Source organism: Macaca nemestrina, chromosome 2 (genome assembly GCF_043159975.1).
Source record: "Macaca nemestrina isolate mMacNem1 chromosome 2, mMacNem.hap1, whole genome shotgun sequence".
In the NCBI taxonomy this organism is placed as follows: Eukaryota; Metazoa; Chordata; class Mammalia; order Primates; family Cercopithecidae; genus Macaca; species Macaca nemestrina.
Genome location: NC_092126.1, coordinates 8,967,790 through 8,994,377, shown reverse-complemented (window position 1 = coordinate 8,994,377; position 26,588 = coordinate 8,967,790). Strand labels below are relative to the sequence as shown.

The following is a 26,588-nucleotide window of genomic DNA, read 5'->3' as shown; positions in this document are numbered from 1 at the left end:
ACCTGCCGTCCTAATTTTTCTGGTAGGATGGTTTGGTCATTTATATCAGTCCACCACCCATTTTGAACCTGTTTTAGGGGAAGCGTGTCCATCCATTTGTGATCCTGTTCGGTATAGTCGGGAAAACATGGCAAATTTCGCGGGCCAGGATCAGGGAGCTGGAGTGCGAGGAGCTGACTGGGAGCTTTTGCTATGCTCTTTGTGGTTTGGTCGGCTAAGAAGTTGCCTCGAGCAATTGGCGTAGTTGGTTTCTGATGCCCAGGGCAATGTACAATAGCCAATTTCTTTGGTTTCGACAAAGCAGTTAATAGAGCTAGGATCTCTTGCTTGTTTTTTATTTCTTTGCCTTCAGCTGTTAATAGTCCCCTCTCTCTGTAGATGGCCCCATGTATGTGCGCAGTAGCGAAAGCATAGTGGCTATCCGTGTATACTGTTAGTTTTTTCTCTGCCCCTAGGGTAAGGGCCTGTGTGAGTGCTATCAGCTCGGCTCTTTGGGCCGATGTCCCTGGAGGCAAGGGTTCCACCCAGATTACCTCAGTCTCTGACGTTACAGCCGCTCCTGCATACCGCTGGCCTTGGTGGACGTAGCTGCTGCCATCAGTGAACCAGATGAGTTCTGTGTCAGGGAGCGGACGATCTTGCAGGTCCTCCCGCACCCCATGCACCTGAGCCAGTATCTCAGTGCACTCATGGGACGGGGCGTCCAAGTCTGGATTTGGCAGCAGTGAAGCAGGGTTTAAAGAGGTTGGGGGCAGAAAAGTTATTCTGAGGGGGTTTAACAGCAGTCCTTGATAGTGGGTGAGCGGGGCGTTACTCATCCCTCAGTCTGGCGGCTGCCGGAGGACGCCTTCAATGGCATGCGGGGTTATAACGCACAACTCTTGCCCCATGATAAGTTTATCAGTGTCTCGGACCATTAGGGCAGTTGCCGCGATTATCCGGAGGCAGGGTGGCCAGCCAGCAGCCACTGAATCTAATTTTTTTAACAAATAGGCAACTGGCCTCTGCCAGGGGCATAGGTACTGTGTTAACACGGCTTTTGCAACACCCTTACTTTCATCCACGTATAAGTGGAAGGGCTTGGAGACATCAGGGAGCCCCAGCGTGGGGGCTGATAACAAGGCAGTTTTGATTTGCTGAAAGGCCAGCTCAGCCTCTTCCGTCCAATTGAAGGGCTGCCGTTCCTTTGTTGCCTGGTATAAGGGCTTGGCTAACTCAGCAAATCCGGGTATCCATAACCTACAGAACCCTGCCGACCCCAGGAATTCTCTCACTTGCCGTGTTGACTGGGGTCTAGGGATGCGTAGGACTGTTTCCTTTCGGGCTTTGGTTAGCCAGCGTTGCCCCCCTTTTAATAGGTACCCCAGATAAGTTACCTCCGACTTGCAGATCTGAGCCTTTGTTGCTGAGGCTCGGTAGCCTAGCTCCCCCAGAGTCTTCAGGAGGTCCTCAGTCCCTTGAACACAAGTTTCCGGGGACCTGGCCACTATTAAGAGATCATCAACATATTGCAAAAGAGTTATTTCAGGGTGTTGCCACCGGTACTCACCCAGATCTTCATGAAGGGCTTCATCGAACAGGGTTGGCGAGTTCTTGAACCCTTGTGGCAGTCTGGTCCATGTTAGCTGACCGTTGATGCCCCTCTCAGGATCCGTCCATTGAAATGCAAAGAGTTCTTGACTTTTGGGAGCCAGAGGAAGGCTGAAGAAAGCGTCTTTTAGATCAAGAATGGTATACCACTGTTTTTCGGGATGTAAGGCACTCAGAAGGGTGTATGGATTGGGCACAGTGGGATGTATGTCCATGACCCTTTTATTAACTTCTCTTAAATCCTGTACTGGCCTGTAGTCCATACTGTTGGGTTTACGAACAGGTAACAGTGGAGTATTCCAGGATGAGTGGCAAGCCCGTAGGACTCCCTGGTCTAGGAGTCGGCGGATATGGGGCGTAATTCCTTCTCTTGCCTCCAGGGGCATAGGATATTGCCGAACCCGAACCAGGTCCGTCCCTGGCTTAACTTCCACAAATATGGCAGGTCGATGTTTAGCTAGCCCCAAGCCCCCAGTTTCTGCCCACGCTTCAGGGAAACGCTGGAGCCAAGAGTCAATTTCCTGATCGGGGGGCTTTTGCTCTTGATGGAGTCGGTACTCATCTTCTAAGGTGACAGTCAGGATAGATATTGGCCTGTTTTGGGAATCAGTTATCTTGGGCCCTTCTGGCTCAAAGTGGATTTGGGCCCCCATCTTTGTCAGCAAGTCCCTCCCTAGTAGAGGGCAGGGGCTCTCTGGGATGACTAGGAAGGAATGGGAGACTTTTCCCGTTCCTAAGTCTACAGTCCTCTGGGTTGTCCAGGGGTATTTTTTGATGCCTGTGGCCCCATACACCCAGGATGTTTTCTTAGACATTTTTCCAATTGGTTTGGTTAGGACTGAGCGTTCCGCCCCAGTATCGACCAAGAAGCGAACTGGGGACCCCTCCACTTGCAAAGTTACCCTGGGTTCAGGGAGGGGGTCCGAACCCCATCCTCCCTAGTCAGAGTCCTGGGTAACGAGTATGGAGGTAGGGTTAGCTGGTCTCCGTTTCTTCGGGCAGTCTTTAATCCAGGGACCACGTTCCTTGCAATAAGCACACTGATCCTTTTCTAATCCTTGCCTAGAGCCTTGCTTTTTCTGCTTTCTGCTTTGGCCATTCCCTGCCTGGGGGAAAGCTGCTACTAAGACTTTGGTCATTTCTTTGGTTGCCTTGAACTGTTTTTCTTCTGGAGTATCCCTATTATTATAAACTCACTGGGCCATCTGAAGGAGGTCCTGAATCTGCTTTCCCTCTAAACCTTCTAATTTCTGGAGTTTTCTTTTAATATCTGGTGTTGCCTGGTTTACAAAGGACATTACTACCGCTGCCTGATTTTCCGGTGCTTCCGGGTCCATAGGGGTAAACTGTCTGAAGGCTTCCATTAATCTCTCTAAATACACAGCGGGGCTTTCTGTCTTACCTTGTAACACAGAATATACTTTAGCCAAATTGGTGGGCTTGCGAGCTGCAGCCCAGAGACCCGCCATTAGAGTCTGGCGATAAATGAGCAGTCGTCCCCTACCTTCTGCCGTGTTGTAGTCCCATCTGGGCCGGGTCAAAGGAAAAGCCGCGTTAATGAGGTCAGGATTTGCAGTTGGCTGGCCGTCATCTCCTGGAACCAGCTTTCTGGCCTCAACTTGGATTCTTTCCCGCTCCTCCGTTGTGAACAGGATTCGGAGGAGCTGTTGACAGTCATCCCAGGTTGGCTGGTGCTAACAACGAGGTTAGATCTTTGGGATTATCTGAGAACCGAGCATTTTGGGACTTCCAATTGTATAAATCACTGGTGGAAAAAGGCTAGAGTGGAGTCAGGGAGTCGGAAGGCTTGGTCCTGCTGTACGCGGCCTCGCGTTCGGCCGGCCGGCCCCCCCCGGGTTACTTTCACTCTCGGCTGCTTCCGCTTCTCGGTTTCCCTCTACGGAAGCACCACCCTGGGGGACTGGGTCCTGCGGGATAAGGTGCGGATATGGTGGGGGAAATGTGGGTTCTAACATTAGGGGGTCCTGGCTGTCGGGCAGCACAGGGGCCGAGGGAGCAGAGGGAGTCCTTTGTCTTGTAGGTCGCGTTACTAGGACCTTGCAAGGCTCAAGGATGAATGGAGTTATTCAGGGCAGTGGGTCTTCCACAAGATTTTGCCACACTAGAATATAAGGAATTTGATCAGGATGTCCTGACTGCCCTGGCAGGAAAATCTTAGTTTTTACCTTAGTAATAATAGAGAGACAGAAAGTTCCTTCGGAGGGCCACCCTACGCCGAAAGAGGGCCATTCCGAATGGCAGAAAGTAACTAGCTTTCCTTTCTTTAGCTCTACGCTTAAGTTATGCCCCCGAGCCTTCACATCCTTAAAATTGGTAACAAGGAGTGAGAGCGGCGTGCTCTGGTTGTTGCCCATCTTTGGACTGCTCCTACAAAGAGAAGGGGGGACGAAAATGAGTGTGAAGCAGAGGGGAGTATCCGACAGGTCCGGTCCTGGAAGGGGAAGAAAAGGTTTTATGTTTCGTTTTGGGCTTACACTTAACACTTAACAATAACGGACAGACAGTGATAACGATGAGCATTCGCGAGTGCGTGTCGGACTTCCGACCTGAGTCAGACGGGGCAACCAAGGATGGAGGCCCCCAGATGGGCACTGGGGAACGTCTCCCACCAGTCCCGAGTGGCTGTCTTCTAGCGCGTCCGCCAAGACCGTGCCACTTACAGAACAGACCAATACAGATTACAGATTACGGATTTCGTGAAATTTCAGGGAGACAGACAGAGACAAAGACAGAGACAGTGACAAAGCCGGCTTACCTACAGATTAAGATCCGTTGACTTGGGGGTCTGGTGGGCTTGGGGGAAATCCCGGACGAGCCCCCATTTGTTATGCCCAGACCGTTTATTCCCCGAAGAAGACCACCAGAGTCCAGAGTCAAAGCTAAGCAGCAAGGATCTTTATTACAGGTTCGAACCTGGAACTCTCCCTCGCTCGTGAAACGAGACGGGCAGGAGAGCTCCCCCACTGAGCTCCGAACAATGTTATATAGTCTAAGGAAAGTAGGCATAGAATCATTATACAAATTAGAGGTATGATTGGCTGGAGTTTGAACAAAGCGATTTGGCAAACTATGATTGGTTCCCGCCATTTCTGATATTTCAGTACAACCCTTGAGGCGGAAGAGCAGTTTTACACAAAGGCAGTTAATTGTATTGCATCAGGTTGCACAACCAGTTTATGGCTATCTTGCTTAAACACACCTTGTGACCTGGCTATCTTACTTGAACATTCCTTGTGACCTGGCCTCAGAAAGAAAAACATGTACTTACAGAACTTATGAAACCTCTGGTACGTGCAGAGATTAGAAAGCAGAACAAAGAGTTTAGCAACATCGGGGGGGGGGAAGGGAGGATATGCATTTTTGTATCTTTGTGTCCTTTCAAAATATTATGACCATATTTATGCACATATGTTCATATATAATTATATTTTCATATATGCACTTTTTTGTTTTGTTTTCTTATGGAAATATAGAAAAATAAAAGGCTATTTGTGACAGATGTTATTGTTCTTCATCAGTCTTTATCTAACTGCCTTCAGTAAGAAAATATGAAGGTATTTTTTAGTTTTCATTCTTTAGCATTCTGAACTGTCCACTTTTATTAAATCATCTTAGAATGAATCTGAATGTCATTTAAAAAACTATTTTCCTCTTTCCACACTTGTGTTCTGACCTTTATTACTTTAATGAGAGCTACCCCTATTGTTCTAGTTCTCTTGCCTTTTCTCTCTCCCTGGGTGGAGCTCTCTGGATCTATTGAAATCTTCCTGGCATCTTGTAGAACAGGCTGAATTCTAGTTGGTAACATCCTAACCTAGGTGGAGTGGAAATGGGTCAAAGTAACCTTAGAATGATATTATTTGAATGCCTTCTTGCATCTAATTATTTTCTCAGATTTGGTGTCTTGTTTGGCATTCAGCATTTTAGGAGCTTAATGTATATTTCATCATTAAAACACAAATTATCCTTCAGTTACAGTGCCCTGCAAGATGAGAAGTTAGCCACCTCTGTTTTTAAGACCTAGGCTCTCCTTCCTGGTCTTGTTCCACCCCCTTTTGAATGCCTGCTCCTGAATATTGCCCATTGGTTTAGGTATAAGCCTCTTCTCTAGTTCCTTTATACCTAGATCCTCTTTCAGGGAAGACTCTGATATTCGTCACTTACCCCTCAGGGTGGTTTTAGGCAGAAGCAAGTGATTCCTTCTTCTGTCTGTCTCTAGTGATGCAAACATTTTCTGTGAAAGACATTATAACTGAACACACTGGGCTGCACAAAGGCTTGCAGATTTTGTGGGGATCCAGGAGGGATAAATCGGGGTACAGGAAGCTCACCAAGCTCACAATTTACTCATGGAGCCCAATCACAAGCAATAACTAAAGAACTGGTTGACAGAAGATCATGATGCCTGAGAGCATGGAAAAATTGCATTTCTAAATTGCCATTCATGTTACATTTCTGAGAACGGTTAAGTTTGAAGCCAGGTTTAGAAGAAAGGATTTCAAATCTTCTCTTGTCAGTTCTAGTTTCATAACACCTGAAGAGAGAGACTCTCTTAGCTAAATTCCCTTTGCATTTTCTGTCATGGATGCTCTATGTAGTAAAGATATTTATTACTAATTCATTTTTCAGCTAATACATAATGAATGCTTTCTAAGTGCTCTACTTGGTGCTAAGGATACCATAGCAAATAAAACCTGGTCCCTATTATCAAGGAGCTCATGTACTAGTGAAGAGGATGTGAAAGTTAAGGCAAGTTAACAGGTAGTTGTAATACAGTGTGATTAGTACTCAGTAGGCAAAAATTGAAAAGAGTAAAACTTAAGGACATGAATTAGAAGGTCTTTATAATGATCCTCAAGAGATCAAATAATTTACAGTTATTGATAGATGAGAATTTACTCCTGTCATTCTGTGAATTGCTTTCTGGTTGTTTTGTGTATCCTTTGTTTCTTTCCTTCTCTTTTACTGTCTATCATTGTGGTTTGATGGTCTTTTGTCATTATAAGGTTTGCTTCTTTTTTCTTTCTCCTTTGAGTATCTCTGTTCTACCAGTGAATTTTATACTTTTGATGTTTTCCTAATAGTGAATATTAACTTTTTGCCTCCGGTTGCAGGACTCCCTTGAGCATTTCTCATAAGGCCAATCTAGTGGTGATGAACTCCCCCAGTTTTAGTTTGTCTGGGAAATACTTTATTTTCACTTCATTTCTGAATGATAATTTTCCTGGGTGTAGTATTCCTGGTTGTCAATAATTTCCTTTTAGCACTTTGGTTATATCATCTTCTTTTCTCCCTGCCTGTAGGGTTTCTGCAGAGAAATCTGCTGTTTAGTCTTACAGGGGTTCTCTTATATGTGACTTGATGCTTTTATCTTGCTGTTTTTAGAATTCTCTCTTTGTTTCTGACTTTTAATTTTTTTTTTTTTTTTTTGAGATGGGATCTTGCTTTGTCATGCAGATTGGAGTGCAGTGGCATGATTCCATTTCACTGCAAACTTGAACTTCTGGGCTCAAGCAATTCTTCCACTTCAGCCCCCTGAGTAGCCAGGACTATAGGTGCATGATACCATGACCAACTAATTTTTAATATTATGTGGAATTGGAGCCTTGTTGTGTTGCCCAGATTCTCTTTGACTTTTGACAGTTTAACTACACTGTGCCTCACAAAGAACCTGTTGGGTTTAATCTATTTGGGTACTTTTTTGCTTCTCAGACTTAAATATACATATCTCTCCCCAGACTTGGGAAGCTTTCAGCTATTATTTTATTAGATAGGTTTTCCATACACTTTCCCTTCTCTTTACTTTCTGGAACTTCCATGATACAAATATTTGTTCACTTAATAGTGTCTATAAGTCTTGTAAGCTTTCCTCACTCCTTTTCATTCTTACTTCTTCTTTTTTTTTCTCTGATTGGGTAATTTCAAATTACCTATCTTCAAATTCAGAGATTCTTCTGCTTGATCAAGTCTGTTGTTGAAGCTCTCTATTTTATTAATCAACTTATTCAGAATGCTGCAGGATTTCTATTTGCTGCTTTATGTATGTCTACTATCTCTGTGCAATTTCTCATTCATACCATGAGTTGGTTTCCTGATTTTGTTGAATTGTCTTTCTGTATTTTGTTTGTTTGTTTGTTTCTTGTTCCTTAAGAGGATTATTTTGAATTCCTTTTTTTGGCAATTCATTGATTTCTCTATTTATTGAGGTCTGTTACTAGATAATTATTATGACTTGTTGGTGGCCTCATATTTTCTTGCTTTTTCATGTTTCTTATTCATGTGTTGCTGTCTGTGCATCTGGTCAATCATCTCTTCCAAACTTTCTAGAATAGCTTTCATAAAGAAGGTTTTTCACCTGCTATTGTTTTTTTGACTGCTGGTTGGGAAGGGTGGGGTGACTGATTTTCTGCATAGGTGCAATGGTATGATCTCTGTGCAGCTTCTTTAGCTGTATTTAATGTCAGTAGTAAGTGTGGGCACCTCAGTGGCCTAGGCTGTAGAAGCCTGTGGCCATGACAGCATAGGTTGTTAATGTTTTAGGTGTCAAGGGCTTTGGGGTTCTCCTTTCCTTATTTTTCCTACAATGGAGAGCCTTAGCCAAGGAGATCCCTTTTGGTATCAGGTCTGACACAGCCTACAAGTAGCTGCAGTGGTGCTGGGTTCCAGGTACAGGTAATCATAGCAGCTGTGGTGCGAAGGTCCTGGGCTTAGTGTTACATGGACCTATTGTGACACCTAGGTCTTTGGTTACAAGTTTTCTCTCTTTGGCTGATTGAATATAAGTTGCCTACAGAGCCAGGGTCTGTGACTCTGCGGCATCTCCTAGCAGCTCAGGCTCAGGGGTCTGGGTCATGGTTGTGATTCTACCCATGGGTGGGAGCTCAGAGTACCAGCACATCTGTGGGGAAAAAGGAATGTTGTAGAGATTTGGACATGCAGAGCAGAGTATGGTTGCAATTTGGAAACCTGTGCTAACAGGGCTCAGTGGCAGCCTGAGTCCCAGTGGCAGCCTGAGCCATGAGATACTGTGTAGTAGTAACTGTAGACCCTGGGATTTCAGGGCTCAGCAGTATCTCAGACTCTGTGAGGCCAGGTGCAGTGGCAACAATACCCCGGAATGGTGGAGCACGGCTATTATTTGAGCCCTGGTGCTGGGCAGGGGACAGCACAGTGATGACTTCACTCCCCAGGAAGACGGGTGTCTCAGCAGCTAAGACACCACTCTAGGGGGCTAGTCCAGCTCCAAGGGTACTAGACTTATTTGGCTTATAGGGTGAGGTATCTCAGCTCAGCCACTGCTCTGTTTCCTTGGAGCATGGGGTACTATGTCAACCTAACCCTGAGATGCAAAGCTACTCAGCTTAACCAGGGCACTGATTCCCTAGAAGGGTGATGTGTTGTATCGTCTCAGTCCTGAGGGTGTGGTGACTGTTCTGGGCTGCCCAGGCACTGTTTTTCTGGGATGCAGGTGCTGCTGCAGCTTAGGTACTGGGGTGCATGACCACTCTTGGTCAAGGCCCTGTTTCCTGGGATGAAGGGAACTGCTTCAATTTAGACCCTGGGGAGGTGTGGCTTCTCTTAGTGGCTAAAGTACTATTTCCCAAGAGGCAGAGTCCTGCTTCAGCTCAAGCTGAAAAGGCAGAGGGAGTGGTAGGTGAAGTGGCTTCACCTCTGCTTGACCCAACAGAGAAAGCTGTAACAGCTGATTGTGGTTTGGCTTGAGGATATCTGGGCCCTGGTCTGGGGCGGTTTGGCAGTAGCTTAGCCTCAAGGATAAGGGAGAGCCATGACTACTTACTGCTAGAGCAAGACACACTGCAGCCATAGTTCTAATTCAAGACCATGTATTGCAGTAGCCCTGTGGACCACAGAGGGCAGGGCACAGTGTCAGCTTTTCCTCTGGAGGGAGCACAGCTTTGTGGACTCCAGTCAGCTTCCACAGCTGGGCTTAGTGCCTGTGAGGACTGCAGGGGATCCCAGGGATGAGATCTGTTGGTGTCCAAGGTGTTGATGGGGATTCCTAGGATCTTCTTGCTTACTTCCTCGTTGTAGACAGAAGTTCCTCCTAGTTCCTAGCTGATTCTGATTAAGGGATGGAGTGGTAGAGGCCTGACATTTCCTTCCCATCTCTACGTAACAATCTCAAGTTTCTGTGTTCACCAGGGTTTCTGTTACTGATGCACTTTGATGCTCTTTCTTGGTTAGTTTCATTAAAATGCAGTTGTTTATTTGTTGTTCTGACTGTCTTTGTGAAGAGTAGATTGCTAGGGGGCTTCTAGCTGGCCATCTTGCTGACATCACCTCTCTCAGAGAGCAGGTTTCTCTTGCTTCATAGGCCAACAAAGCCTTCTCAGGGATTCAAGGCAGTTTAAGCAGAAAAGAGAATCCTGAAACGCTACTGCTTCCACTAATTTACTTTGTGACCTTAGGTAAGTCACTTCCTTACTCCCCATCTGAGGATCTAATTTCCTATTTGTAAAATGAAGATGTTGAGTTAGATAATATCTAAAATGTTTGGCAGCCCTGTTGGATTTTATCACGTAAGACTAATTGAAGAGCCACTTTGAGAAAAATAATCCTGTCACAGTGCTGGTAGCATGCTATTTCTTGACCTCGGTGATGATTACATGGTGTATTAATATCTGTTATCATGCTACTAATAAAGACATACCAGAGACTAGGTAATTTATAAAGGAAAGAGGTTTTATTGACTCACGGTTCCACATGGCTGAGGAGGCTTCAAAATCACGGCAGAAGGTGAAGGGGAAGCAAGACATGTCTTACATGGCAGCAGGCAAGAGGGGGCATTGCAGGGAAACTCCTCTTTATGAATCCATCAGATCTTGAGACACTTATTCACTATCATGAGAACAGCATGGGAAAGACCGGCCCCCATGACTCAGTTACCTCCCACTGGGTCCCTCCCATGACACTGTGGGAATTATGGGAGCTACAATTTAAGATGAGATTTGGGTGGGGACACCCTCAGACTATATCACACCAGTATTCTTATTTTATGATAATTCATTGTTCTACATATTTATGGTTTTCTGAGTGCATGTCGTAGTTCAATAAAATTTTAATTAATAAAAACTTCATTAGAATAATAAAGGCCAGAACTTTTATTTTGAGGGAAAAATACTATTTTTAGAACTTAGATGAATACTTTCCATAAATTTTATAAAATGTATGTGTAAAAAGTCACAATTAGCCTAACAAGAAACCCAGGTTTTGGGGTGACTTCCTTAAACAAAACTCCCAGGCAGGAACATCTGGTTGTGGAATGTTTGTTCTCACCGCCTGGCACGAGGATTAATGCTGGGAAGGTAGTAATCTCTGGTAGGCATTAATCTACACACTCCTCTGGGATGTCTGAATAACTGCAACAGAGGCTTGTTTTAATGCCCAGGCATTGACACCACCACGCTTCTGAATCAGCAGATTCCAAATCAGGGATTCTGTTTAGTTTGTAGAGAAAATAACAAAAGCTACTGCAGGTCTCAACTGTTGGCGTTGGTTGCTTTTTTTTTTTTTTTTTTTTTTTTTTTTTTTTTTTTTTTATCTCTCTGCTCTTTTCTTGTTCATCTATATATGGAGAAAATATCTGGGTCCTTACAGGCTCTCTGGGTACATTATCAGGACCAACATCTTTAGCCTTGCATGTTGCTCTTTCCTCTCTTTCTATATTTTTCTCTCTCTTTTGTATGTGCATGTGGTTGGGGTCAGGGGGCTGGTGATTTAGTCGTATTTATTCTACTCCCCAGAATGCCACCACTTTTCTACCACCTTTCTGTCCCACAGTCTTCAGGGTCAGGCCAATTGCACAGTAGGACACTTTTGCTATTGCCTAAGATAAGTCACTCAATTCAATATTTGACTTCCAGAGGGTTTTGTTTTACTTTTTCAGCTGCTTCTCCTGCCAACTCTCTTCTAATTCACAAATCCTTATATAGGTTTATATTAATAGCTAGCCATAGAGTTTATCTCTGTAGGGGAATTTCAGTGTTGGACAGGGGCTGTGAAGGGGAGAACCTGAGAGATCTGGATATGTAGATTAAGTGGATATGTTTCTAACCAAAACCCAGCATGTAAACAAGAAAGAATTTGTTATTCTGAGAAGAAAGAAGTGAGAAATAGATGAATGATACAATACTGGACCATACACAATGTGACACTCCTCTCCGTGGCCTCTCTATATCTTTGATAAAGTTGTTAACCCCATGAAATTCTTAAGGCAAGTGGAATTTTTACAGTGCCAAGGCCAGAATGTGTAAGTGGGCTGACTGTGAGAAAATTCTCAGCAGGTGTGGAGGGGATGGCAGAGAGAAGGGAATACGGAGAAAGTGGTAGAAGAATTTCAGATTCTCCTCCCATTGTGAAATGTTAGTTTTCACCAAGTGTAACCAGATCTTCAGGGGATTGGGTTTGGGGGTGGGCAGCTGACATCTCAGTTGCACATAGCATATTACCTGCCACTTTGGGAACACACTCCTCTCACACCTCACACATTTGCCTGGAACGTACTCCACCTACCCTCTAGTGTGCAGTCAGCTCTGAGGTGCTTTACTCCACACCTCTAACTTCCCACACTCGCATTCCCCTCTTCCCACTCACCATCTTCTGTCTCTATGGTGTTTCGTGCACACACTCCTATCACAGCTCTATCACAAAAGGCTGCCATTATCTGCTCGTGTTTCTGTCACCTCCACTAGACTATCAGCTTCTGTAGATTAAAGACTGTGGTATGAGTTCCTCTGTGTGTCTGTGAGAGAAGATGCTTTCGTTCGTGCTTTAGCACAGAACTTTATCACTTGGTTCACAAACATTTACAGAGCACTCGCTGTGTATGATGTAATGTGCAAAGATAAAACAAATATAAGCCTTGTCCTTCCAATCTGAAGCACTGCTGAGAAACAGGCAGGGTATCCATTCATCCATCCAAGAAATTTAAACTTAATGCCTGCTCTATAGAATGCCCAAGCTAAGTGCTGGACTGCGAAGATTAGTGCAGCACAATTCCTGCTCTGGAATTGCCCATGGCCCACTAGTGAAGACAGGAAAGTAAATGGTGATTACAGAATAGTAGGATCAATGCCACAGGAGTCAAGAACTCAAGTGCTATCATAATCCAGACTGGATGAGTGGTGGATGCATGCCCTCAAATGTCTAAGAAAATTCATCTCAAGGGATCTGTAATCCCAAAAAATTCTCTAGTCAGTATCTTTGTCTTTATCATTTTCTCCTTTATGTATTTTTGAGAAAATTTCTCTAAAAATCAATACATGGTTTGAGAAGCTCAGCAGAACTTTAAATTATTTCCTTCTTAAGTACAATAATAGTTACTGAGGCTCAAGCATGTCTCTGGCCCTAGACTGAGTGAGATGCCCAGCTCTCCACTATGCATGTCCCAAGCAGCTCTGGTCTATATGGATTTCTATTTGAGTCAGAGGGAAGTCATAAAACGACATCCTATAATCTCCACAATAGGCACCCGAATTCATGACCGTTATCACAATCTTATTCCTGTGACCCTACAGCTTTTGAATCACAAGAGAACTAATTTGCTCAGTTGGAGTCCCATGATGAAGATGAGATGGGGAAAACAATCTATGAACAATCTCTACAGGCTTCCATCTAAAACATTCTGGACACTGAAGAAAAATTAATCAAATCTTGTAGACTCATTGAGCTGGAAACTTACAAATAATTTAGTCCGATAGTTTTCAGATTTGAACATTTTTCCCCTAGATAAAAGCTTCCGAAGAAATCCAGTAAGTGATAAATGGACCTTTTTTGACTGAAACAAGTTTGATGACTGGAAAACCCACCAATGAACCCCTCAGGTAACCTCAAGAGTAGTATCCAGGACCGGGCGCGATGGCTCACACCTGTAATCCCAGTACTTCAGGAGGCTGAGGTGGGCGAATCATGAAGTCAGGAGTTCGAGACCAGTCTGGTCAAAATGGTGAAACCCTGTCTCTACTAAAAATACAAAAAAATTAGCTGGGTGTGGTGGTGGGCACCTGTAATCCCAGCTACTCAGGATGCTGAGGCAGGAGAATCGCTGGAACCTTGGAAGCAGAGGTTGCAGTGAGTTGAGATCATGCCACTGAACTGCAGCCCGGGCAACAGTGTGAGACTCCATCTCAAAAAACAAACAAACAAACAACAACAACAACAACAAACAAGGAATAGTATCCAGGAGCACAACTTGCAAACAATCAAGTCTCACCTTCATTTTGCAGAGAGGAGCCTGCAGTGCAGAGAGGGGAAGCAAGAAAGTGACCTACCCAGGGTCACTCTGAGGGGACAGCAAAGGAGTGAGGACCCACATTTCTCAGCCTAGCCCTGTATTCTTCCCCACAGCCCTCTTTCCATCTGCTACTGAGTCAAAGCACTTTAGAGCAGAGCAGAGGGCTCTGCCTGGCCCAGGTGGAGCTGGGAGGGGAGAAAGCTTCCGTTAACTCAACTCTCCCCAGGACACAGAGCAGCCCTGCTGGCATGTTATCACTAATACACAAAATGTGAAATTGTAAGGAATTGTTTTCCAATTTTCTTATCTCAACTGGCACAGAAGCAGGCTTGTTGGAGAGTTATGAGGTGTTAGAGTATTGTTGTTTATCCAGTGCACATCCCTCGGCTGTTCTCACAGAGAGACTCAGGGAAGGCTGCACACATAAATTCACATAAATTACCTTTACAAAATGTCAAAATTAAAAGTAGATTTTTATTTTGAGTATATGCCTTGAGACTGTTAACCCCTTCATGGAGGTGGAGGTGTCCGCATGAGAAAAGACAGTTGACATCTTTGACTACACACAGGCCACAGGGACTAACTCCTGTTCTTCCTTCCTATTCCCATCGCTACCCCATCTGCAACAGAGTCATCGTTCTTGTTAACAAGCCATAGACTTCTAAGTTCCCTGTCTGTGCACAAATATTTCTCTAGATACAAGATTTTTAAATTCTGTGGTTACTGTAATTTCATTCTTTATTTAACTTAATTGTAAATAACTAACTGAGAGTTCAGAAGAGACACATAACCATTCTGGGCCTCAGTTTCCTTACTTGTAAAAGGTGCATGCTATGGTTTGAAAGTCTGTGTCTTCTTCAAGATTTATACTGAAACATAATCCCCTAAACAGCAACATTAAGAGGTGAGGCCTGTAGGAGGGGATTAGGCTATAAGGGCTCTGTTCTCATGAATGGGATTAGTGCCTTATAAAAACTCTGGAGGAAACTAGCTAGGCCCTTTTGACCCTTTTCATCTCTCCTATCATGTGAGGACACAGCATTTGTCCCCTTCGGACGGTACAATGTTAAAGGCACCATCTTGAAAGCAGAGACCCGCACTAGACACCGATCTGCTGGTACCTTGATCTTGGATTAACCAGACTCCAGAATTGTGAGAAATACATTTCTGTGGTTTATAAATTATTCAGCCCCATGTCTTTGGTTATAGCAGCTGCATTGGACTAAGACTGTGAAGATTGGAATAGATGAGTGCTAAACAGCCAGCTTTTCTTCCCAAGGATTCACAGAGATAGCAAGGGGGATCATCAAGTAGCTATTGATATTTCAAAAGCTTTGTGGATATTATAGATACCCGCAATAGGATTTCTAAAAACCCTATGTGACTTCTGGAGGTATCAGGAGACAAACAGAACAAGTGAAAAAAGCAAGGGAGTGCCTGGTGTTGGAGCTGGACCAGCAGCAGGGAGGGCCAGCAGCCCAGAAGGACTTTCTGAAAACTAAATTTAAAAGGGGGCAGGTAATGCTGAAGAAATGGAAAATGACATGGCTCTTGTGAAGAGGTTCGCTGAGAGAAGACAAGCATCTTTAATGCCAGTACTGTTTTCTAAATCTGAAGTATGATACTTTTTGTTATACTCAAACTGTACTCAAACTTATTTATTTTTTTAAACAGAGTCTCGCTCTGTCACCCAGGCTGGAGTGCAGTAGTGCGATCTCAGCTCACTGCAACCTCTGCCTCCCAGGTTCAAGCAATTCTCCTGCCTCTGCCTCCCAAGTAGCTGGGATTTACAGGGGCCTGTCACCACGCCTGGCTAATTTTTCTACTTTTAGTAGAGATGGTGTTTCACCATGTTGGCCAGGCTGGTCTCGAACTCCTGATTTCACATGATCCGCCCACCTTGGCCTCCCAAAGTGTTGGGATTAAAACAGCTCCCAGCCTCAAATTGGCCTTTATTGAACTGTTGTGAGAGGGAAACAAAATCCCCAAACATGCCTTTTCTTTGCCTCTGACTCAAGTTCTGGCAACTAAGTGTGGCCAGCTATGCCTTTCGAGCTGATCAGGAGTTTTCAGGGTGCCTTTCACACTGATTAAAAATTTCTCAGGGTAGTTATTCATCCACTTCTCTGAGAAACAAACATTTACTGGGGGCCAACTATGATGGATCCGTCTGCGCTTTTAGAAAAAGCAAAAAGAATCGTCTTAAGATTGTACAGTTTTTCTGTAGGACAGAAATCTTTCAGTATGGCGTGGAGCAGAATCCTCAATGATGAAAAGACTGGAAACCTCTGGACTGGTGGTAGGTTTCTAGCTCTGACAGTCTAGGATGGAGCACCAGAATGAGAAATTCAATGGCAAATGGGAGTAGAAAGCATATGGATTTGAGCCAGGACCACATTCTGATCTCTATGCCCCAAACCTTTTTGTCTTTCCACTGTAACAACATCAATATTAAAACTTCTGTTTCTATAACTTTAAATTGTCCAATATTATGTGTTTTTTCTCTTTCAGGCAAAATATAATAGGTTTGAGGTGCCTTACAAATTTTACTTTTTTTTCTGATGTGAGAAAAATTTAAAACATTTTATGTGACCCTAAAAGCTATTTTTTTCCTTCTCATTTTAAAAGAAAGTAAAATATTTCAAGGACTTCTGAAAGTTTTGTGAACCTCAGGCACTGTGCTTCTTGCACCTAAAGGATTCGTCAGCCTGGTTCTGGGGGAAAGAGAAAGGCTTCATTCAGCCTGTAGCACTCGCTGTGGGACTGCGGATGCACGGGAAGCTGGGGATTGGTCCTGTTTCGTGGAAGCTGTATCTCTGAGCCCAGAACTGACTGGCCTCAGACATTTGGCAAAAGTGTCTCCAGTTTGCCAGTGCATAAGTCTAATGGCTGTTTCTTTGCTTTTCTTCTAAATGCAGCAACTTAAAGAGTAGGAAAGAGCAGTGAACTGGAGTCCAGAAAACTAGAGGTCTGGTAGCATGTTTTGATGCTATGGAGCTGTGTGGCCATGGACAACCTTCATCTCAGGGGGTCTGTTTCAATATTTGCCAAATAAAAAAGTTGAATTAGACAATAACTTTTAAGCTATAATTTCTACCCTACATGCTTCTATAATATTATTAGAAAAAGTCTCACAGAGATAGACGCAGTTACTTATAAATGGAAACAGTTATACTTAGACCAGGATCTGGAAATAAGTTATTTACTATAATACTGTATTAAATTTACTTGTGAATTTTCTGGCAGCTGAGAAATATAGTATTTCTATTGTCTGATCAAAGACAAGGTAGTACTTCTTTAAGGCTTTATTAAGGCTACTGCCATTTAATTTTTTAAAAAAAAGCAAAAATTGATGCACAATCCACTACTTCAATAAATGCAGATATTTTCTTTCTAGTCTTTACCAACGTGAAATTATTCAATGGAACATTGCAAGATAAAATGTTTTGGTTTCCTGCTTTATTTCACTCAAGAAGGTACAACCTTTATTCTCGTGCTACTGCAATGTCTGTGTGCTATTTTAAATGCCTGTACAATACCAATTGGATATACTTAGCCATTCATTGAACATTAGGTGTTTAGTTGGTTTTCAATTTTTCATCACTACTCAGAATAAGCAATTAATATTGTAGTGTTTTGCTTCTTTAAGATAGTTTTTATTACACGAATTCCCTGGAATGAGAAGATTCCATTAAAAAGTGTGAACATCGGCTGGGCAAGGTGGCTCACGCCTACAATCCCAGGACTTTGGGAGACCGAGGCGGGCGGATCACGAGGTCAAGAGATCAAGACCATCCTGGCCAACATGGTGAAACTCCATCTCTACTAAAAATACAAAAAATTAGCTGGGCGTGGTGACATGGCGTGTAGTCCCAGTTACTAGGGAGGCTGAGGCAGGAGAATCGCTTGAACCTGGGAGGCGGAGAATGCAGTGAGCCGAGATTGCGCCACTGCACTCCAACCTGGAGATAGAGCGAGCCTCTGTCTCAAAAAAAAAAAAAAAAAAAAAAAAGTGTGAACATCATTTGCTTATTTCTAAGTTTTGACCCTTTGTTTTCCTATGAAATTGTGCTGCCTTTACTCTCTAAATGAAGATAAATTTACTGGGGAATATTACAGAACAGTAAATCTTTTTAGTTCTAAAAATTCCGAATGAGCTTGTTGCAGGGGATGATTGATCTATGTGAAAGCAATGGAACATTTGATTTTGACTGGATCTGCTACTGGTATTAATGTACCTTTAGCATTTCATAGAATCTAGCCTGTGCAGGGATAGAAGAACACCTGTTATTGAATTGGGAATGAACGAGGCCAGAGGTCGTGAGAAATAGAGTGGAATGTGTAGATGGGCAGCACGCTTCTCATACTGGGGAAGTTGAGGAAGTTCTATTTATTGTTCTTCTAATACGTTCCTGTGACTCGAATAGAGCTGGAATGACTCTGGATTGGGATAGCTGGGCTCAACTTCCCCACTATTTATGGCTGTGAGAATTTAAACAGAGCTGAGAGTTTCCTTCTTTCCTGGATCTCAAACAGCTTGGTCTCAGAGCACAGAGCTTCCCCAAGTGTTTCCAGAGAAGACAGCCTGAGGGAGAGGAAGTGGTGCTAATTAAATCCTCCCTCTGTTTTCCAGGCACAGGAGCCTTTCGCAGATGTCTGTTGTTAGGCGTGTGTTCACAGAGTGCACAAATACAGAAGCAGGCTTTCCTTCCCCAATGGCACAAACCTTCCTTCACAGGTTATAGAGAACTTTAGAAATGCATTTCCTTCCAACACCCACTGTGATAAAGGTGGCAGACCTACATACATAGAGCATGTAGCTGCCAGGGACAGGGAAGCCAGAGTGCCTCCTCTCTGTCTCTTTTCTATCTCTGTCTCTGTCTCTGTCTCTGTCTCTGTCTCTGTCTCTCTCTCTCTCTCTCTCACACACACACACACACACACACACACACACTTTCTCCTGCTTCTTCCTCATTTTCTCAGAGACCAATTTCTACCTTTTGCACACCTAACTTTAAACAATTACCTAAAAGCTCACAGACATCTTTTCTGTCATAAGGCAGCATGATATGGTGCCTTATGACAGACGTTGGGTGTGCTGTATTGGGGGCACGGTTGGGAGGCCAGTTGCTACTATGACTATCAAAGTATGACCCTGGGTGATTCCCATCTACTCTGTGTTCCTCGGAAAGACGGGGAAAGAGTAAGTAGCTCTTCTAGGATTGCTGGAAAGATCGGATAAGAAAACATATAAATCTTAAAACATGTAAAGCAAACTGCGTAAGGCTTTCCACTTGTAAGTTACTTTAGCTGTGTTTTCTCCTACATTCAAATCCTCAGGGCAAACATGTATATAGATCCACATTTGACTGAGAGAGTCCAGTTCACTCCTATCATCCTGACATAATTGCCAGTAGCACCCTTTTCATGCCAAAATATCCAAAATTAGCTAATAAATTATAGGATCATACTATTTTTACCGCTTGTGAATACCCTAGTTAATCCCAGTTTCAAAAGTGGAAGCTTGCTGGGGTTAGGGGCTTTTTCTCACCTTCCTTTGTTTCACAAGAACCAAAGAAATTGATTAAAAACCACTTTTGTTTAAGAACAAGGAGGTGACTCTGAGAATAATATGGCATTCCTACTTTCATGTTGAAAATGGACATGAAACTTTCTAGGATAACATGCTCACTGTCAGCTTGAAATGATCTGAGTGCACAGTTTGCCAAGCTACCATGTGCCTTCTATTTTATTTTGCTTTGCTTTGTATGTACAAAATAGAAACCACTTTATTATATTTATTTATTTTAAACCATGTGTGATCATTACTAGCACCCACAGACATGGAAACAAAAATAAAAATCACCTCTAACGCTGTCATCTAGAGATAATTATTGTTAATATTTTATTTTACTTCTTTTCAGGCCCTCTTTTTAGATGTTTTTAAATCCGTTATATCATACATGTATGCCTGTATATACATATGCAGGTACATTTCCTTCCTTCCTTCCTTCTTTCTTTTCCTTTCTTTCTTTTCTTCCCTTTCTTTCTTTTTCTTTCTTCCCTTTCTTTTTCTTTCTTTCTTTCTCTTTCTTTGTTTTTTCTTTCTCCTTTTTCCTTCTTCCTTTCCTTTCCTTTCCTTCTTCCTTTCCTTTCCTTTCCCTTTTATCTTTCTTCTCTTTCTAAATTATTTTAACAAATTGGAATAATATTATTTATAATATTTTGTAACTTACTTTTTTCCATTTATAATATATTTTGGATATTTTTTGGTGATGAAAATATACACTCACACTTGTATTTTATAGTATGGTACAACATACTTTATTTAGTCAACTTCTTACTGATGGATACTTTTTTATTTTTATTTTTTGGTGTTAGACACAATGTTGCATGAATGTCTAATGTTATTTTTATACACAGTGTTCTTCGATGAGATATAAATTGGTGTGTTTCTCTTTTACATGTAACGTGGTATATTTTTCTATTAGATGCGATATTGTAATGAACAAACTTTGTTGTTGTTGTTGTTGTTTTTTTGAGACAGGGTCTTGCTCTGTTGCCTAGCCTGGAGTGCAGTGGAATAATCTTGACTCAAGGCAACTACCACTTCCTGTGCTCAGGTGATCCTCCCACCTCATCCTACTGAGCAGCTGGGACTATGGGCACATGACACCATGTCTGGCTAATTTTTGTATTTTTTGTAGAGACTGGGTTTCGCCATGTTGCCCAGGCTGGTCTCAAACTCCTGAGCACAAGGGATCTACCAGTCTCAGCCTCTTAGAGTGCTGGGATTACAGGCATGAGCCATGATGCCCAACTGAACAACTGTGTGTGTGTGTGTGTGTGTGTGTGTATGCAGGTGCATGCGTGTGAGTCTTTGGGTATTCATCTAAATTATTTCTTTAGAATAAATTTTTAGAATTCGAATTTTTCAGTTTAAAAACATGTTCAGTTCTAAGTGCTCTTATGCTCTATTATTACCCAAGAAGCACAAAAGAAAATGCATTATCATTGCTTTTAACTCTTAAGCTTTCAGTCTGGTGAATTTTCAACCAAAAATGCTATGCAATTTTGAAGAGAAATTGTCTGGTAATTATTTTATACAGCTCTTCTCTTGTTCAGGTTCCTGTCTCCTGGGATTAAAGATGAGAAAATGAAACTACTTGCAAACTCCTTTTCTCTGTCCGGAGAGTCTCTCCTTCACTCTTCTGGTAAATGACCTTGCAGGATTATGGATGGTATTTAGAAATCTGTGTTATGAAGCTGTATCCACCAATGCCTCTGTTTAGTTAACATGAGGGGTGTTTTTAAGTTTCAGGAATGCCATTTGCTCATCATATTCTGTTTTGCCATAGCTAGGACACAGGTATACAGGCAGCATTTTTTCCAATGAGATTTTTCTGCCCTTGTTTTAGGCTGAAGAAATGTCAACAATTGGGAGTTTTGAAGGATTCCAGGCTGTGTCCCTGAAGCAAGAGGGAGATGACCAGCCCTCTGAGACTGACCACCTATCGATGGAAGAAGAGGACCCAGGCAAGGACCCGATGCCAAGACAGATTTCAAGGCAGTCAAGTGTGACTGAATCTACTCTTTACCCCAATCCTTATCATCAGCCTTATATCTCACGGAAGTACTTTGCTACACGGGTAAATTTATTGGTTCTCTTAAATACTACATAAAAATTCACCATAAAACATCTTAAAATCCTTCTGTGTATCACATATTTACCGAGCGTATTCACATTTGTTTCATGTAATCGTCATAATAATCATGAAGTAGGTATCCTTATCACTATTTAAAGATGAAGGATCCGAACTTTAGATAATTTAAAGATCTATTTTAGATTCCAGAGGTAGTATTAAGAAGTATGTCCCCCAGCTTCCTTCTTTGGTTCCTCAGTTTGTGTTTATGCTAAACCTGATCTCAAAGAACTAATATTCTGTAAGGAGAGAACCATAGTAGCTAGAATACAAAGCTGTTAACCCGGTGAGGGTATTCATTGTGTGGGAAAGATATGGATAATGGAGTGGAGAGGGTTGCTAAGGATGCACTGACTCTCTAAGGTTTACAATGGGGTGCTCATATTACGACGTGGGGGCAGGTAGCTTTAAATCTCAAATCTACAGCTACCGTCTGGAGCTGAGCTCTCTTATGTGCACAATGGAGCTGGGAAAGTAGATGGATGGGTAAGTAAGCAGGAGGGAGTTCGTATATCTAGATGTTAAAAAACAGTATTTTTAACTTTTAACATTTGGATCCAGTGGAGAGTGCTTCATAGGTTTCTAGTACCTTTCCCTCTTGAGCTCTTCCTCCTACTTATAGATCCTCTTTCCAATCCTTCAACATTCTTATTAGCACAGTCATGGTTAGCTTAGGGGTTATGATCAATCGGGGGCAAAATCAGGGAGTTTACACTACAGCAACAGAGAACATCTCATTTTCATGTGACCGTGGGAGATCTCTTTTTGGAAAAAAATGTATTTCAACTCATTCTCATAAAAAATTGGGGCCAGGGTTTTGTAACTTTTCCAAAGCTTTAATTAATAAATCCTGATTTGGTTGCTTTCAAAATATATCTTTGGTTTAGGTAAAGTTTTAACTAAAGCAACTTAACGAGTATGTGTGTGTGTGTGTGTGCGTGCCTGTGTGAGTCTGTGTTTAAACATTGCATATACTCTTATGTGCAAGATGCTTTAGTAGGTGCTATACTATATGTGTGTTTGTGTGAGTGTCTCTGCATATGTAGAGCATATGGTTTGTTTTCCAAAGTATGTGAACTTTATTCAATATGCAAAGTTAAGCTGTGTGATATAGCTGCAAAGGAAATCAAAGCATCTCTTGGAGTTGTGCTATCTTTGATATTGATGATGTCAGGGTTTGATGATAGAAGAACACACTGTGATATAGAATAGGAGATTTATTATTGGGAGCTGATTTATTATGAGAGCTGGCTGAGACTATGGAAAATTGTCTTCTCTGAATCTGGTGTTGGGCCTGAAGTTAGAATAGGCCAACCAGTTGGCAGTTGTGAAGAGGAAATAGGGAAAAAGGAATAAGAAAACAATTGCATGGACAAACTGGAATTTCTGGTGACAATGTTTAACTTATGAGGAAAAACTGGAACCTATGTCTGTCTCCCACCAAGTTTAATCTTGATGATGTGAGGTCACTTTTAGAAGCTAGTGCTTTCATTACTGAGCTACACACTTAGCCAGCCCAGGAAGAGGAAAATCTTAGAAAGAAAGGCTGACCGTGATGGAAGGAGATGCAGGTACAGGGGCTACCCCTTGCCATCAGGTAAACCAGGATATCAGTTGCCATGAACATGAGTTGTCACAGTGCATGGTGACCTGTGCTGATCTTCAACAGGGAAAACAACTTATGTTTCAATTCTGCCTTTTGAATATTACACAGGTGTCTATTGTTGGCAGTCCTAATTGGGAAACACACCCAAAAAAGCAATTCTAGAAAATGTAGCTTCAGCTTAGCTAAACTGACAGAGACCAAATCCACTACACATGATGATTGTATTGGTGTTGCACCATGTAGGATATACAGCAAACGCACATCCTTTATCTGTTTGATTCCCCAGAGCAATACTGGGAGGCAGGCAGGAGAGGGCTTACCATCCTTGTTTTAAAGATGAACATATTGAAATTTGAGAAAAATGAAGTGACCTGTCCAAGTCATATAATGTTTGTGGAAGAGCTGCAGCTAGATTCCGGGTCTTGATTCTGGATGTTCTTTCTCCAAGTCCAACACTCTCCTAACCATGTACAGTAGAATTTATGGTTCCTTTATAAGGTTTTCAATGACTGATTCCAATCAATTCAAAGAATATCTCTTTCATTAGGTGTATCGAAAACAATCTTAAGTTCTCAAAAGCTTGTGAGGGAAAATCTTCTAATTATTAGTGAATCTAAAGTAAACCTGAAGACTCTGGGGACCAATAGGGAGATTTTCCCAAGGTACTCAGCATTTGCCCTCATTCAGACCAACAGACATAATATGAAGAGCTCTTATTGCCATGTGAGTAAAATAAATGTGCATTCACACAAGTGAGAACAATGGAAATACAACTGTTGGCTTAACTGAAATTTATAACGATAAACTGAAAAAACAGATCCAGCTTTACTAGCTTATAAACCACAAGTCTGCTAATGGGTGGTAGTTGAAAAAAACTGGAGAGAAATGTGTGTGTGTTGGGGGGGGGGGCGCGGGATATTGTATGTATATGCATGTATTTCCTCATCTACAAAGTATAGATAAAACACCAGTTTTATATAGAAATTTAAATAAGCTAACTTTGTAAAAGTTCTTAGTAGAGTGCCTAACACATCTATCAATATTTTATAAATGGTATCTCATTGTTGTTATAAAGGCTTTCTCTTTTCTCTTGACTTTACATCCACTTTTCTGTAATTGGTCATAGGAAAGAACATTAAGATGCCTATGACCTCTTCATGATCTTCAGGGTAAGATATAAATGTAGACATATAGGGTCTGTAGCAGTAAAAAGGAAGCTAATTCATTTTCTCAAGGGATAATTCAATAAGATCAAGAATCTCAAAGATTCAAATCTATGAAGGAGTCATGATAAAATATGACTTCTTGAAGCTGAAATGAGATCTACAGATGATATAGTCATATGCTTCTCAATCTTTACCATGCAAAACATTATATTCTAGATTTCCACAAAGTCTTTGGCGATACTGATGCTCTCTGTCCTGAGACCACATTTTGAGCACCAGTGAGATAATCAACACACTTGTTCTCAAAGGAAAACAAGGCTCAGAGAAGGGAGAGTTGCTTGCTCAATGTCACAGTAGTTAGTGATCACTGACTTGCCCAAGAGGGTAGCAAGTGGCAAAGCTAGGGCTCGAACTAATTTCCCAATTTATAATTAGATTCAATTAAAAAGAAATCAACTTCTCATGGAGTAAGAATTTAAAGTGTATATGTTGTACATTCAGAAGGGTAGTCATTGAGTGGAGGAATTATGTGGTCAGGTATTTTATATTATTAAAATGTTTTAAAATTATTGCACAGGAGGTGGTTTATTGAAGAAAAATTAGAAAATGTAAATAAGCAAAGTAAAATAAAGACTATCATTGCCCAAATTTAATCAAAATGTATTAAATCTGCTCTTATATATTTAGGTGCATATTCTTTTTTTCTTTCACTTATATATACACAATTTCTTGTGTAAAAATGGGATTATATGCCAACTATTATTTCCCATTTCAATAACATACTTCCATAATACAATTTTTAATAGTTTTATAATATCCAACTATAGGAATATACTACAATTTATTTAACTTTTGTTGTATATATAGGTTTCTTCCTGTCTAAATTTTTTAAGCTAGAAAGGAAAGTTACTCACTGGCTCCCTGTGGCAGGATAGTGCTCAATTTCTCCGGTGCCAGGAGTAAACAGCCAATGCCATAATCAGAAAGAAGCTCAATTATATGAATTACAAATTAGATTTACAAAGAGGTGACTGACACATAAATTAACTATTGACCAACAAGTCAATTTTAGCATCATAACCTCATATATGAGAACACATCTCTCAATACTGGATCATAAAAACAAGTATATCTGGCCGGGCGCGGTGGCTCACGCCTGTAATCCCAGCACTTTGAGAGGCCGAGGCGGGCGGATCACGAGGTCAGGAGATCAAGATCACAGTGAAACCCCGTCTCTACTAAAAATACAAAAAATTAGCCGGGCGCGGTGGTGGGCGCCTGTAGTCCCAGCTACTCGGGAGGCTGAGGCAGGAGAATGGCGTGAACCCGGGAGGCGGAGCTTGCAGTGAGCCGAGATCGCGCCACTGCACTCCAGCCTGGGCGACAGAACTAGACTCCGTCTCAAAAAAAAAAAAAAAACAAAAAACCAAAAAACAAGTATATCTGGCCCCTTAAACCTCCTGTATCCTTTATGGATCACTCTGGGATGTTACTTCCTTTCCTCAGGCTTCCAACCTATTATCTATTTTCTGACACTGTGTGCCTCTGACTTAGCTTAGGAGCTCCCACTAGAAGGGTCTTGAGGAATATTGAATCCAACCTTTGATGCACACAAATGAGGTATGACTTGGTGCCAAGGTCAACCAGCAACCTCTGGGCCATGCAAGAACTAGAAGACAGGCCTGGAACCCAGAACTCTGGATGCTTTCTACCACAGCCCACTGCCTCTGACTTTGGAAAATGAATGAAAGGTCACAGAAACAAAGATCCAAACCACTTGCCATCAGTCTGCTTGGATAACCTTTTCCTTTGGTTTTAGTTCATCTGCTATTATTGCTTAGACATATCTAAAAAAGGCCCAGTGGCTTCTCTGAACAAAAGTACCCCTCAAGGCTAATAACTAGAGGTATATTATGATAATCTTCTTGGTTGTGGAGACTGATATTCAAAAGCAATTTCTTATGAAAGGAACAATACTTAGTCCACATGGGGAAAGATATTTTTAAACTCTCTGTAGGACTCTATATTTGCAGATACCTTATCAGAAAGTTGAAAGCGATTTGGGATGGGGAATTATCTCTAAATTTATACTCGAGAATGTAAATTACATACAAACTAATGGGACTGAAACTATTTGATCTTTTAATATTTAATTAACGGTTCCCCGTGGCGTTTTTATAGTCTGTGTTCTATTGTGAGCAACGAGACTTTAATAAGCAGGTTCAGGACTTCCCATTGTGTAGCAAGAT

The 26,588-nt window shown here is 42.1% G+C and overlaps 1 protein-coding gene across 8 annotated transcripts in view; it reads left to right on the top strand.

Moving 5' to 3' along the window:
* LOC105470876 (tumor protein p63 regulated 1) overlaps positions 1–26,588 on the top strand; it is a 233,349-nt gene that overhangs the window by 92,528 nt on the left and 114,233 nt on the right. For 4 of the 8 annotated variants that reach the window (XM_011723150.3, XM_071090669.1, XM_011723152.3 and 1 more), the window contains 2 exons: positions 20,990–21,078; positions 21,283–21,513. In XM_011723150.3, the coding sequence (XP_011721452.1) occupies positions 21,292–21,513 (222 nt within the window). In that variant the 5' untranslated portion in view covers positions 20,990–21,078; positions 21,283–21,291. Of the gene's footprint in view, positions 1–17,279; positions 17,341–20,411; positions 20,488–20,973; positions 21,079–21,282; positions 21,514–26,588 lie in introns of those variants that run through there. The other 4 variants (XM_011723154.3, XM_011723153.3, XM_071090670.1 and 1 more) reach the window with 4 other exon arrangements.